Source organism: Hemicordylus capensis, chromosome 13 (assembly GCF_027244095.1).
Source record: "Hemicordylus capensis ecotype Gifberg chromosome 13, rHemCap1.1.pri, whole genome shotgun sequence".
NCBI classification, from domain to species: Eukaryota; Metazoa; Chordata; class Lepidosauria; order Squamata; family Cordylidae; genus Hemicordylus; species Hemicordylus capensis.
The window spans coordinates 23,075,466-23,089,358 of record NC_069669.1 but is presented as its reverse complement, the minus strand read 5'-3'; the positions used below and the strand labels follow the sequence as shown (position 1 = coordinate 23,089,358).

General features: G+C 55.1%; 2 protein-coding genes across 2 annotated transcripts; both read right to left on the bottom strand.

The window, feature by feature from the left end:
- Positions 1 to 454: 454 nt before the first annotated feature.
- ITPRIPL2 (ITPRIP like 2) lies at positions 455 to 2,858 on the bottom strand. The gene has a single exon (XM_053277118.1). It carries the CDS (start codon positions 2,087 to 2,089, stop codon positions 584 to 586), a length of 1,506 nt encoding a protein of 501 aa, XP_053133093.1. The 5' UTR covers positions 2,090 to 2,858; the 3' UTR covers positions 455 to 583.
- Positions 2,859 to 8,502: 5,644 nt separating this feature from the next.
- Positions 8,503 to 13,715, bottom strand: COQ7 (coenzyme Q7, hydroxylase). The gene is made up of 6 exons (XM_053276099.1): positions 13,541 to 13,715; positions 12,759 to 12,958; positions 10,899 to 11,013; positions 10,677 to 10,816; positions 9,437 to 9,505; positions 8,503 to 8,682 (listed from the first exon to the last, which is right to left on the bottom strand). The coding sequence occupies exons 1-6, from the start codon at positions 13,698 to 13,700 to the stop codon at positions 8,605 to 8,607; spliced, it is 762 nt and encodes a 253-aa protein (XP_053132074.1). The 5' UTR covers positions 13,701 to 13,715; the 3' UTR covers positions 8,503 to 8,604.
- Positions 13,716 to 13,893: the final 178 nt, after the last annotated feature.

Sequence of the window (13,893 nt, the reverse complement as noted above, 5' to 3'; positions counted from 1 at the left end):
TCTGAACCCATCCACTCAGTTATAGCTAGGCTGCCATTTCCCACCTCCATGCATTATGGGGAAATGCCACTGAAACCCATCAGATCTCATGTGCTTAGGGTCAGGGTACCAGGCAATCCCCCCACCCCGGGTTGTACCATAGCTTGATTCAGAATATCAGAAATATGTGCTTAGACCACCAGGAGCCTGGAAAATGTCAGGTAGTAGTGCAGATACATAGATTTCAAGGTGGTGTCCATATTCCTTTTTGATGCAGCATCACTTGTCCATTGGGGCGGTCTGTGTGGTGATGGTTTCCTTCTGAGCGCATCGCCCGCACAGGGCATCAGAGGCAACACAAGATCCAGGACAACCTGAGCGATGTTCTGGTCCGGGTGGGGCAGATCTCGGAGACCACCAAGGGAGGGCATGCCGTCCAAGGAGAAGAAAAGCCCCACGCAGACAGGATGAGCAAGAGAGCCACACGCGGCCCCTCCCCCTGGAGAACCTCCGCGCGGATTTCTGCAGGCACAAGATCTTGCTGGCCCCCTGAGGCTGGCTGCCGACGTGCTCAGGCGAAGTGAAGGCCTCGCCAGTGGTGGCCTCAGACAGGATCGGGGCCCCTGCAACTGTGGCCGCCGCCGCCGCACGTGCGGATGATGCTGGGCGCCTGCCTCCACGTGCTCAGGAGATGCGCGGCCACCAGGTCCAAGGTGGGGCCGTCGAAGGCGGCCAGGAGGTTGACGGGCGCGGCTTCCTTCAGGATCTTGGGCAGGCCGACCGCCTCGGGCAGGCCGGCGGCGTTGCCGAAGAAGGCGTGCAGCAGCCGCCGCCTCTGCAGGCCGTCCACGAGGAAGAGGACCAGGTCCTCCAGGCGGCGCACCAGGAACTCGTCGGCCCAGGCGTGCAGGGGGCCGCGCAGCAGCAGCCAGAAGAGCGCCGTCTTGAGGGCGCCCGAGGAGAGCACGCGGCCCCAGTGCGCGCCCAGCGAGGCCGGCGCGCGGCGGGCGCCCAGCTCCCGCAGCCCCTTGAGCAGCTGCAGGCACTTGAGGTGGCAGGAGTCGGGCGGCGCCTGCTCGCGCAGCCAGCCCAGCAGCCGCTGCTCGGGCTTGGAGACGTTGAGCGTCCAGCAGGCGCTGCCCGCCGGGGTCGGCGGCGGCGGGGCGGTGAGGAAGAGCGCCTCGCCCAGCGGGATGGCCGGGATGAGGCGCACCGCCAGCGAGAGGTGGCAGCAGACGTAGTCCGAGCAGGGCGCCAGGTGCAGCGCCAGCGGGCGCCCGGGCCCCACGGCCAGGCGCACCCGGCAGCGCTCCTGCAGGCGGCAGCGCACGGCGCCCAGGCTGCGCTGCACGTGGCCCTGGAACCAGCGCAGCACCAGCGCCGAGGAGAGCTGCCGGCCCGCGCCCGGCGCCAGCTCCACGCACAGCGCCTCGCTCAGCGGCGGCCCGTCCCCGGCGCGCTCCTCGCCGGCGGCGGCCAAGACCCGCAGGGCGCAAGCGAAGGCGCCGCCCTTGCGCAGCCCCGGCGAGGAGGGGCGCGGCTCGACGCGCAGCTGCAGGCGGGGCGGCAGGCGCAGCGGCACCAGCACGTCGAAGGCGTCCGGGCTCAGGCGCACCTTGTGCTGCTCGTAGGCGCTGCCCACCTGCACGAAGTCGCCGCGCAAGGCCAGCCGGCCCCGGGCCTTGCCGGCGCGCACCACCTCGCCCACCACCAGGCTGACGTGCGCCTTGCTGTGGCCCAGCACGTGGGGCGAGAGGCGCAGCTGCTGCTCGTAGAAGCGCTCCAGCCAGCTCCGCCGCCGCTGCTGCCGTCGAGCCGGCGGGCTCCCCCAGGCGCCTCCCGTGGCGCGGCGGGCCTCCTCCGCGCCGCCCCGCTTGGCACGGCCGCCCGCCCGCTGCCGCCTCGCCCGCAGCCAGTCGCGGCCGCGCAGCGCCAAGTAGGCCAGCAGGCAGAGCAGCAGCGAGCCCTTCAGCAGCGGCAGGCTGGAGACGCCGCAGTCCCAGGTGGCCGCCGCCGCCCCGGCCTTGCTCCGCAGCAGGCAGAACAGCGCCGTGCAGCCGCAGGTCACCAGCGGCCAGAAGACGCGCAGGTTGAGGCTGTAGGCCGCCATGGCGAGGAGCGCCTCTGAGCGCGTCCAGAGTGCTTTGCGCTCGAGGCGCGGGGGGGCCGCCACATCACAGTCCTCCGGCCGGCCTCCAGTTCTGGGGATGTCGCCGGAATCGTCCCTCTCCTTCTTGCGGTCGCGCCTTCAGCCCATCGTAGCGGCCTCGGGTCTTCAGGCGCAGCTCCTTCCACTTCCGACGGCCGGGGCGCGCCTCCTGGTCCTGGGAGTCGCCGCCGCCGCCGCCGCCTTTCTGCTCCTCCTCCTCCTTCCTCCTCCTCTCTCTGTGGGGCGGGCGGCCCCCCGCTGCCCCTTCCTGCCCCGGCGCCGCCTCCTGTGGCTCCTTAGCGCGGCGGGGGGGGGGGAGAAGGCGAGGCCTTGGGGGAGCCCGCAGCCCGCTCGCCCAGACTCCGCTCGCTTTGCGGCGGGAGCTCCCTCTTGCTTGTGGCGGGCGGCGGCCCCGCCGGGACTCGCAGGCGGCCCGCCCGGAACTTCGAGGAGGAGGAGGAGGAGGAGGAGGAGGGCGGCCCTCGCTCTCTCCCTGGCCCGCCGCCGCCGCCGCCGCCTCGAGAGGGGCTGCTGCTGCTGCTGCTGCTGCTGAAGCGCCGTCCGTCTCCTCTCGCTGAGCTCAGAGGAAATGCCCCAGTCTGGGTGGGTCGGCGGGCCAGGCCAGCCCCGCGGGCGGGCCGACCGGCGCACCCAACTTGGCAGCGGTCCTGCGGGCTCGGCGCATCACGACGACGCGCGCGGCAGCTCCGGGCCGGCCCGAGAGGCCGCAGAGGAGGGGCCGTCGGAGCCTTTTTCCAGTGGCAGGAAAGAAGAGCCTCCGCCTGCCCCCGGGGCAGCTCAGCGGAGGAGATTGGGGAGAGGGCGGGGCGGGGCGGGGGGCGCTCTGGGGCGAAGCCAGTGCTTGGCCGGCAGCAAACGCCCCCCCCCCTCGCTGCCAGTCCCCCGGCCTCTCTCAAGCAGAGCCAGGCAGGAAGGTCCGCGCCCCGAAGCGTTGGAGGAGAGCCGCCGCGGCCAGTCAGTAGGGAGCTGCTCCCGTCGCCGCCGCCTTGTGCCCCCCAAGCCAGGCTTGCCCACACTGCAGCTCTCCAAGGCCCCAGGCAGGACGAGGCTTGCCAGCCCTACTCGGAGATGCTGCTGCCAGGGGTGGGCCCGGGACCTTCTGCATGCCGGGGCCAGGCCCCATCCGCGAAGCGGACAACATGCTCACTAGCCCCGCATCGGAATGCCGACAGGACAGACCCTGCCTAGCAAAGGGGGCCCCTTCATGCCCACGGCGGCCAGTCCATTCCCTGCCCTCGCCATGTGTGTCCTTTTCCCAACCACACACTCAGACCGGGGTGTGCTGCTCTTCGCAACAGAAAGGATGTGATCCTTGCAGAATTGCCACGATGACCGTGGCTGCCTCGGAACCCACCCCAGGGAATTGCTCCTCCTGCAGAGGGCCTGGGAGTTTCCTCCCTCCGACAAGGTCTCTCGACTCTTTCTACATTCTTGGGGCGGCACATTGATCACTTGTGCTGCCCACATGGATGTCTCCCTGCTTGCACCTCTCCTTTCTGTCTGCTGAGCTATCCACACTTCAAAGATGGCTGAGGCCACAGACGAGTGTTCAGCTGATTTCTTGTCCTGCTGCTTCTCCAAGCAACAGCAAATTCAGAGGAACCACGAAAGGGTCCCTTTCTGTTGGCATGGCGCCCTGGAGACTTCAGACGTCTTTGTGATCATCTGTAGACAAGTTTACAGAAGGAAAGCAGATGTAGGAGGCAGCATCGGAAGCTGCCTTCCGAGGCAGACCACTGAGCCATCTGGCTCAGTATTGTCTACACTGACTGGCAGCAGCTATGGCCCCGTCCCCAAATGGATTGGAACACAAGAAGGTGCCTTAGACCAAGTCAGTCAGGCCACTGCCTGGGTCCTCCATGGAATTCCATATTGTCTGCACCAGGGTTGGGCAACCTTGGCCCTCCAGCTGCTGTTGAACCATCCCTAGCCCCAATGCATCACTAGGGATGATGGGAGTTATCGTTCAAACACAGCTGGAAAGCCCAGGTTGCCTGCCCCAACTCCGAGGATCCAGGCTCCTAGATGGGCGAGTGTCACTTGCTTCCAAGTAACACGCTCTTTCCCCCAACTCGACAGCCAGTCAATTTCCAGACACTGCGTAGCTGTCCAGACATGTCCAACCCCTTCAGCAGCAACCGGGAAGCGCCTGGGAGCTTTGCAGGCCTGGAGCAGCAGCGATGCTTAAAGCCAGCCCCAGCAACAGGACTCTGCCGCAGCTGTGCAAACGGGGATGGGATCGGGCTGCTTTTGCCGCCACGGTGAAGCAAGTGCTCACCTGAGCAGGGGTGTGGCGTGGCGGGGCACAGTGCCAAGTACACGCTGTGCCTTGTGGCGATGCTTCTCGGCGGCGGCCTCCTCGTTCCACACGCCTGGGCTGCCCTGTTGCTCGAGTCAGCAGATGGTCTGGAATAGTTCCTCCTGGGTCATCAAGAGATACCCTGAAGCCAGGGCCAAACGAGATGGGTGAGCTGCTGGCGGTCTTGAACCAGTTTGGCAGCCGCAACGACAGCAGGCAAATCTCACCCCCGTCATGGTGCTGGAGAAGGAGTCTAGTCTAAGCCTTTCCCACGGCACGGCTGTTCTGGCGAGAGCCTTGCCCCAGGGGCCCCTCCCTCCTCCATAGCAGCTGCTGGGATCAGAGTGCTGCACCTACACCCCCCCCCCGACTCTTTCCCTCCAGCGTCTCAGTGCTGCTCTGGCTGGACCCACAGTTGGGGACGTAATTGAGAACCAGGAGGTGGTTCTCATGCTTCCTCTCTTCTGATGAAAGGGGTATCCGCCACTCTTTGGGCCAGCCATCCTGGGTGAATAGCCACAGGAGATTAGGAGACGCCCCTTGACTTCTTGTAACCAACACCCCCCACCCCAATTGAGTGGGGTATGGGGCTGGCACTTCGGCACTTGCCACTTAAAACCTGGACACGGATGGCCTGCTGGTGCGTCTGGATCCCTGAGCGCCACTATTTTTCCAGCGGGGGCCACTTGGGCAGAAGAAGTGCAAGAGCCGTTCCGCACCACACTGACCTCCATGCAGTCCTGTGCGTCCCTCAGCATTCGGGGTGTGTGTGTGTGTGTGTGTGTGTGTAGCCATTTAAGAGGAACAAAGCCTCCTTGCGCCCCAGAAACCGCTGGGGAGGCAGGCACAGAGCCCTGGGAAGTGTGCCTCTCCCTAGCAGTTCCCCATAGAGCTCTGTGGGCAAAGCTCTGGGCAGGACGACGCTTCCCAGGGCTCCGTGCACACCTTAAGAACATAAGAACAGCCCTACTGGATCCTGTTTAATGTAAACCCAGTTTGATGTACAGGGTTTTTAAATTGTTTTTTAACTGATTTGTTTTATGGTATTTTAGGATTTTTGTTTTTGTTGTTGACTGATTTTGACTGTTTTTGTTTTGTAATAAATAAATAAATAAAACTAGTCCCAAGGAGGCCCATCTAGTCCAGCATCCTGTTTCACACAGTGGCCCCCCAGATGCTGCTGGAAGCCTACAAGCAGCTGAAAGGGGCATGCCTTCTCTCCTGCTGTGACTCCCCTGCAAACTGGTACTCAAAGGCATCCTGCCTTGGAGGCTCGAGGTGGCCGATCGCCTGATAACCCTCTGACTAGTAGCCATTGATAGACCTCTCCTCCATGAAGTTCTCCCGACCCCTCTTCAAGCCATCCAGGTTGTTGGCTGTCACCACCTCTCGTGGCAGAGAATTCCACAAGTGGATGATGTGTTGTGTGAAAAAGTACTTCTGTTTGCAGGCCCTAGATTTCCTGGCAATCAATTTCATGGGATGACCCCTAGTGTTCTGTGAGAGGGAGAATTGCTCTGTATCCACTTTCTCCACACCATGCATGATTATATAGACTTCTATCATGTCTCCTCCGCAGTCGTCTTTTTTTCTAGACTAAAAAGCCCCAGGTGTTGTAGCCTTGCCTCATAAGAAAGGTACTCTAGGCCCCGATCATCTCGGTTGCCCTCTTCTGCTCCTTTCCCAGTTCGACAATGTCCTTCTGTAGGTATTGCGACCAGAATTGTACACAGTACTCCAAGGTGGTGCTGGAGCTCAAGAGGACGGCTGTTTCCCTTTATGAAGCCCAACCGAAGCTGGGCGAGGCACAGCCTTGCGCGGTGGAGACCATCGCCTCCACCTGGTGGCATGGGAGTGGTGCAGAGTATTCTGCTCCAGATAGAGCTTCGCCCAGCCCTCATAAACGGAGTCCAGGAGCTGCACTCCGGCTTGATGGCACCACCACTGGCTAGCCGGGCCCTGCAGCGAAAAACACTCCCCTGGCGGCACCCCGAGGTTGCACCCTGCATTTGTGCTGGATGATCTGCAAACCAAGAACAGATTTCTGTTTCCCAGCATTTCCAGCCCAGCCCACACTTAACTGGGCATTTCTTAGAGTGTGAGGTCACAAGCTCTCGCGACCTAAGCATGGAAGAGCACCGGGTGATGAAAGGAGACGAAGTCAACACCTCGCTCCTCACAGCTCCTGAAACAGAGGCAGGCTAATAATGGCACGCAGCCTTTGCTAGACACGTGCGGAGGCGGTCTGTGAAGATGAATCCAAGCCTAGCATGGCCTGGGTCCAGGCTATTGAAGAGAGCGCTTCCTTTATCATGAGCCCTGCCGCCTGTTACGACCTTCTGGAGAGGTCCAGTTACGGCTGCCACTGGCTCGTCTGGTGGCGACTCAGGACTGGGCTTTCTCTGTGGCTGCCCCAGGGCTTGGGAATATGCTCCCTGCTGAAATAAGAGCCTCTCCTTCTCTGTTTGAGTTCAGGGAGACCCTCGAGACTTTCCTGTTCTCGAAGGCTTTTAATTAGAATTTTAATACTTTGTTTTAATAACTGTTTTATGCTATTTTTATTGTGTTGCCTTTTAAATATTTTAGGTTTTGTACACTACCTAGAGATATGTACATATCAGGCGGTATAAAAAGATGACTGATAAATAAATAAAATCCCCAGAAGTCTGGGATAGCCACCATGAGAGGGCATTAGCCAGGATAAAGAGAAAGAACACAGAGAGCGATCTCCACGCTGAGGCACCTGTTTCAGAGCGTAGCAGACAGTCTCCTTTCTCCAGGCTGGGTTCTGAAGGCAGTTCAAAAATACGTCAGAGCAGGAACCTGGCGAAAGAGACCCTGACCTTCAAGGCCAACCAAAGGAAAGGCATCAAAGCAAGCACTGCACAGATAGATGAGAGTGTGGTAGTATTTAGCCCAGGTTTTTTGTGATCTCTCCAGTGGTATCCACTGTGTCATGTTATGTTTTTACATTTATGGTGGGAATTGGAAAAACAAGAGAGCAGCTTCATCACATAATCCATGTGTCCATGGGCAGAGTTTCCCTTCCTAAATAGAAGGGTTATCAGGCCTCGAGCCTGCCTGGCAAGCTCCCTATGTTATCCAGTGGCTGTGGGCAGGATTAAAATCCATACGATAAGCAAGGCTTACTTCCAGTTACATGTGAACATCATTGACTGTTACTTCCAAGTGAGTCTGTAATGTTTTGAATCAATGAATGGGCTAGATCAATTCTAAAACTTGTTGATGGATGGAAGGTGCCCTGTTTAATCAAGCAGCATATTTAGTTATGTCACTAAAAAAATACAAGCTCTCATAAAACTGCAGATGGAGTCCAATTTTAGAGGAGGGCTTCCCTCCAGTGGGGCGGAGATGCCTCTCTTCTAAAACGGCCTGCTACAACACACGCAGGCAACATTTAATAGGGATGAAAGGGGGCTCCTTTCTTCATGTAATGTAAAATGCGAATGTAACTGATTCATCAGCTGTTGAGGATTGCCCACCCCTGTTCTAAAGACTCACAGGATGACCCAGCTAAGATAGCTTCAATGGGGTGTCAGTTTGGCTTCCAAGTCCCGTGTTTAAGATCAACCTGCAAGTTGCGTTTATCTCAAATATAAGAATAGAAGTGACAAAGATGTGTATGCTTTACTGTCCTCTGATGATTTAGGATGACACACAATATTTCAAATTACACTAAAAATCACACAGGATGGGAGACTGCTGGAATCCCACACACACTAACTGGGGAGCAGCCCCACTGAACCCAAGGGGACTTGCTTCTGAGTCAACAGACATAGAATTGGTAGGGATACTGGCCGACATGACTGAGGAAAATTACTCAAGTAGTCCCATTGGAATTAAAAGGACAAGAAATTCTTAACTTGTCCTTTCAGTTTCAAGGGGACTGCTTTGAGTAACTTCCTCAATGCGACAGCCACGGCATTTAGTAAGTAATTGTGTGCCTTCCCATTGGTCTTCGGTTTCTTTGGTGCTACTATAAGCAATAAAGAAGGATACCTTACCCAACCTTTGTGAAAAGAATGGGATGAGATTTATCACTGTCTAATATTTGTTAGTTTTATGTGTTTTGACAACGGCAATACCGGTAATAGCTTAATTCACAATCTATGTTACATTATTGATGAAAGATTCACTATATTCTTTCTGATAAAAATATTGCAGCTTTACATCCAATCTGTATAACATTCTTCAAAATCGAATATGCTGGAGCCTATGCCAGAAAAAGAGAGAGAGAAATATTTAGTACACTTTTATATCTTAATCTTGAGATAGTTTGCAGTGGGAGAATTTTAGAGCCAGATGACCCTTGGAGGTCGTCCTACTCAGTGTAGGCTCTGCTACCTTTAGCAATAACTGAAAGGAAGCCTCTGGCAGGAAAGAGAACGATTATTTTAGTCGTAAAGCTGGGAGTCAGAGCAAATGAAGCTTCCAGACACTGGGTCCACCTGTCACAGTGCTATCTGCTCCAATAGTCAGCTGCTCTCCAGTGTGCCAGGCAGGGGTCTTTCCCACCCCTCCCGCACAAAATCCTTCTAGCTGGAGATGTCAGGGCTGCACTGGGGAAGCACACACTCTACCGCCAAGGTATGGGCCCTCCCTACAGACAGAATCATTGAAGGCCTCTCGCTCTTAAATCAAGGCGGTAAGATCTGCCAGGCATTTTATCAGCTCATCAGACTATGGTTATGGAGCAATTGGGACGTACAAACAGATTTCATTAAACATTGTGTGCTTTCAATAAATACAGGGACTGTATTTTTGATTTTATGTTGCTGAATTTTAATTATATTTTATATTGGTTTTATTGTAACCTGCTCTGAGACCTTTGGGTATAGGGCGGGCTAGAAATGCAAATAAACAAATAAATAAACTATCCGTAAAATTATCCATATTCTTCATATCGTGCAATACTCAAAGATACAAGCAGTCAAATCCTGTTTTTAAAGGTTTTGCTGTATGCCTACCAGTTCTGCGTCATGGTCAAGCCCAGTATCGTGGTGCTCTAGTTCCTCATCCCGGAATTTCTTTATAGTCTTGATGAAACACAAAGAGAGCAGGTGAATCCCTGTGCCTCTTGCGTGGAAGTCAATGAGATGCCAGTAGCCACATAATTATCCACTGCTGGAATGTATGCCGAAAAGGGGCCCAGACCTGCATTCCCTGCCACAAGGATTCCCAGATGTTGCAGACTAGGACAATGGCCTTGGCCATGGCTGCTGGGGTTGATGGCCATGGTAGTCAACAGCATCTGGGAATCCCTGTGACAGGGAACACTGGCCATAAAGCATGTTGGGTGCAACCTGAGGTCTTTTATATAGTTCTTTCTATTTGTGTGCTCACCTTAGAGAAGCCTGTTTGAAATCTATGATCTATTATTGAAAGATACCCTGTAACAAGAGGGTACCTTTAACAAGAGTGCATGTAGCCCAGAAGAGAACCCAGTCTTCAGGTCCACCTTTGGTGGATTTGGGAAGTAGCAAAGCAACAGTGGAATGAAATTAGCATGTTGAGAAAGAAGAGAGCCGGTGGGTTGGTTCAGATGCAACGTGGAGCCAGGCACAGGTGCTCCCCTCTGCCCACGCAAGAGCTGGAAGAACTTTACTTCTGATTCTCCATTGGGAACAAACCAGAATCACTACATTTGAACCAGGACATTCTGGGTTATTCTAACCAGAATTCTGAAATAAATCAGGCACAACCTGAATCTCATGCATGCGGGGGGTGGGATGCCAGATGCAAAGCTAGAATATGATCCTGGCTTTTCATTGCATATGATAATGGTCCGAGACCACCTTATTGTCCTATACATTGGATATTTCTATCCTTTTTCATTAAGCTGTGTTTATAAGATTGTAAAATGCTAGAAGTGCTTTGCAAGAGACTGGAAGATGCCATCAACATCCCCGAGTGAAATATGTTATACTCACATGCACCTAGGTCTAAACCGGTGGGGGGGGGGAGAGAGAGAGAGAGAGAGGGAGAGAGAGGGAGAGAGAGAAAACATGGGTCCACTCTTGACTTGTTCCCCCAACAGGCAGTAACACTTATCAGTGGATCTTACACTTGCCTTTTGCATGTTGTAACACAGTGTTTGTTAATCAAGAAGATGTCTGTGCATGGGAAAGGGTGTTCCAACTACTTCCCCCCTATTTTATTATCATCTCTCTAAAAATGACAAAAGCATTATAGATTTAAGAAGCATACCTCTAATAAGCCTTTGTATTTCTCTGGGTCTTCTTCCATCAGAGTCCTGATCTGGTTGTTGTAGTGCGCTGCGATGCTCTCTTCCACAGCCACCGTGCAGGCCATGGCACCCTCTTTCCCAAGCAAGGCAGTACCAGCACCTACAGGCAGTACCAGCATTCAAATCAAGCGGGCCCCCCATACTTTGAATGGAACAATGAGAAGAAAGCCACTGAACCTCACCTAGCAAAAAACCCGTAACGTTCCAAAAAGGCAACAAGATTGTTGGCCGGACTCTGTAGGAGACCAATAACTCATTGAATTTGTTCAAATGGTCCTTTTCCTGATCCCACATGTGCTGTGTTAAAAAAAATGGATGCAGTTAAAGAGATGCATACTGCAGGACAATTACGGAGGGCGAGACTAGATTTGACGGGCTTAAGTCACAAGAGGGCACATTGCAGCTGAACAGTAGGAGAAACCTCGTAATGGTAAGAGCAGTTCAACAACGGAACTACTTATTTAGGGCAAGGATCCCCAACCTTTTTAAAACAACGGCCCTCCTTCTGTCTCAAATCTTCAGTTTGGGTATCCCACAGAGATGTTGTATGGGTGTGTTAGGAAAACAGGTTACTCCAGTCACAGTCCCGCTAAGTTACTCATGAGCAGTCCTATAGAAATGAATGGCCTATTCATTTCAATGGGAGTGCTACTTTTTCTGAAGCCTGTCCATCAGCACTCCAGGGGAGGGGTACAATGGGCTTCAGGAGGGCACCCCCCCCCCCCGGCCACAGTGGATACAGAGACTGATCAGCTTCAACCCAGCAAACTGCGGGAGGCGGGAGGGCTCTTTGAGAGCCGTTCAAAGACCCCTTGTGGGGAACCCCTGACCTAGGGGAGCAGTGAGCTCACCCTCCCTGGAGGCTTTCGTCCAGAAGCTGGACAACCAAATCTGATGGGGAGGCTCTCGCTCAGGATTCTCTGCCTCAAGCGGGGGGTGGACCAGATGGCTTACAAGGCCCCTCCCCTGCTCCTCTCTATGGTGCTACCGCAGCTGGGGGGAGGGGGGGGATCATGATGTTTCTAAACCGATCATGACAAAAATCATTAACCTTTGAGACTCTTGACGTTTGCAAAGTGGTGACTTTTTAAAACTAAAGTACTTCAATCAGTTTTAAAACTTATTTCATTTTTCTGTATTTAAACCATGCTATTCCTGTACATGGCCCATTACAAAGAATAAGAGAACATTATATTTCAGTTTCACAAAGAGAGAGAATTATTAGGTACTAGTATTTTGAAGCCCGTTATAATAACGGGCGCTAGCCTTTTCCTCTCCCCTTTACTGTTTTTTTTTTAAAAATACTGACGACGACGCTGCCGCCAAAGTCCCACCCTCCCTCCCTCCCAACTTCCGAAACCACCTTACCCCGCCCGTGACAGTTGAGCAAAGGATGACCTAAATTGAAGAGGGAGAGAGGAGCTCGCAAGCAGTGCTCCTCCCTCTGCAAAGGCTCTTTCCGAACTGGCGCTTGGGGCGGAAAGGACGCCTCTTACTTTGGCGGCAGCGGCAGCATTTTTACTTTTACTTTTCTTCGGCCGCCACCCACCGCGGCCCGTGTCTCCGGCCGGGCCGGCCACCAAGGGCTCCGACGGGCCCGCCACCCACCACCGCCGCGGCTCCAGCAGGCCCACCGCCGCCGCCCGCGGCTCCGGCCGGGCCCTCCGCTGCCCGGGGCCTCTCCCTTGTCGCCGCGGCGTGTCCTCTGGCCAAGGCGGCGGCCAGTGTCCCCCGGCGCCGCTCACCCGGCTTCTTCGGGGCGGCCGCTTCTGGCCGCCCAAGATGGCCACCGGGTGCCGGTGGTCGTGTGTCCCTCGCTCTGTTCTGCGCATGCGCTCCGCGCATGCGCAGAACAGGCCAGGGAGGCACGGACACACACTTGGTGTCCGTCCACGGACGGACACCAAGGGTTTTATTATAGAGGATTATTCTATATAGAACTTTTGATGTTATTCAATCAAGTGCTTTTGCTTAAAAGCTGACTTCAAAACACACAAGAAAAATCTGGCACAAAAGGAAATGTCCAGGCCAGAGATACTCGCCTGAATAACGGGTCCTACAGAAGTTCTGCCCAGCACTGCTATCTGCCCTGCATAAATACGGTTCGCTCCATACTCCCCGGCGTGATCCACTCGGATGATGCGGTCGATAACGGGTTTATTGATGTTTTCTAAGGTTGCTCTGGTGCTGCACAGCCTGTAAGAGGAGTGTATGGACTGCAAATGCCATCTTCGCCTCGGATCTGTTTATTAGGTACACAGAATAAGAATTCTGCCACTGCTTAAGTCTGCAATCTTAAACAGAATTAAGGTGATGTTCACAACCTACACAATTTCAGGATATCATGTTTACCTGGCTGACCTTCATTGCATTACTTTATTGTTATTGCACGGATATATTGAATGTCATACAACTACTGTGGTTATTTAAAACAATTAAATCTATAACCACCACAAAAACATGGCAAAGCAAATCATCATCTATGGCCCCAGGAAAATTTGGATAGTAGTTTTGTTAGCGGGGGCAGCGAAGGACAGCGCAAGTTTTGTGCAAATGAGGGGGAAAATTGCATGGGGATTTCCCCTCAATTCGAAGTTTCCTGGAAGACCCACATCTCTGATCATTTCCTGCAACCTAGTCGCCTCCCGCCCTTATTTATAGAGCGGCAAACACTGCAGTCTCTGCAGGGAGAAGCTGCACGGGTCAGAGTTCTCCCCTGCCTGCCTTTGCACACGTCACGCTCTACGTCAGGGCGGGGGCGGGGCAGTGCCAAGGAGACCTCGAAGGGCGGGGGCGGCGGACTCTCTCGGCAGCGCTGTCGTACCTTCCCTGCAGGGGAGGCGGAGGCGCCGAGTGCACAGCTCCTTCCCCGCGGTGCTCCTCACTCTCGCCGCCGCCATCGCAGCCTCCCTCTTGCCCGAACAGCCCGACTCGGCGCGGACCCGTGGCGCTCGGTGATGACGTCTCCAAAACGCCTCCTTCATCTGCTCGAGAGCTAGAAGGCTGCACATCAGGTGACCTTGATCTGTATCCCCCTCAGAGAGAAGAAGGTGCCAGAGTAAACCATCCCTAATCTGAGTAGAGAACTTCCGGGTGCGACGATGAGTTGTGCTTGTGTTGGCGCTTTTCTCCATGCGAGGGGCACAATGATGCTACGGGGTGACGCGACCCAACTCC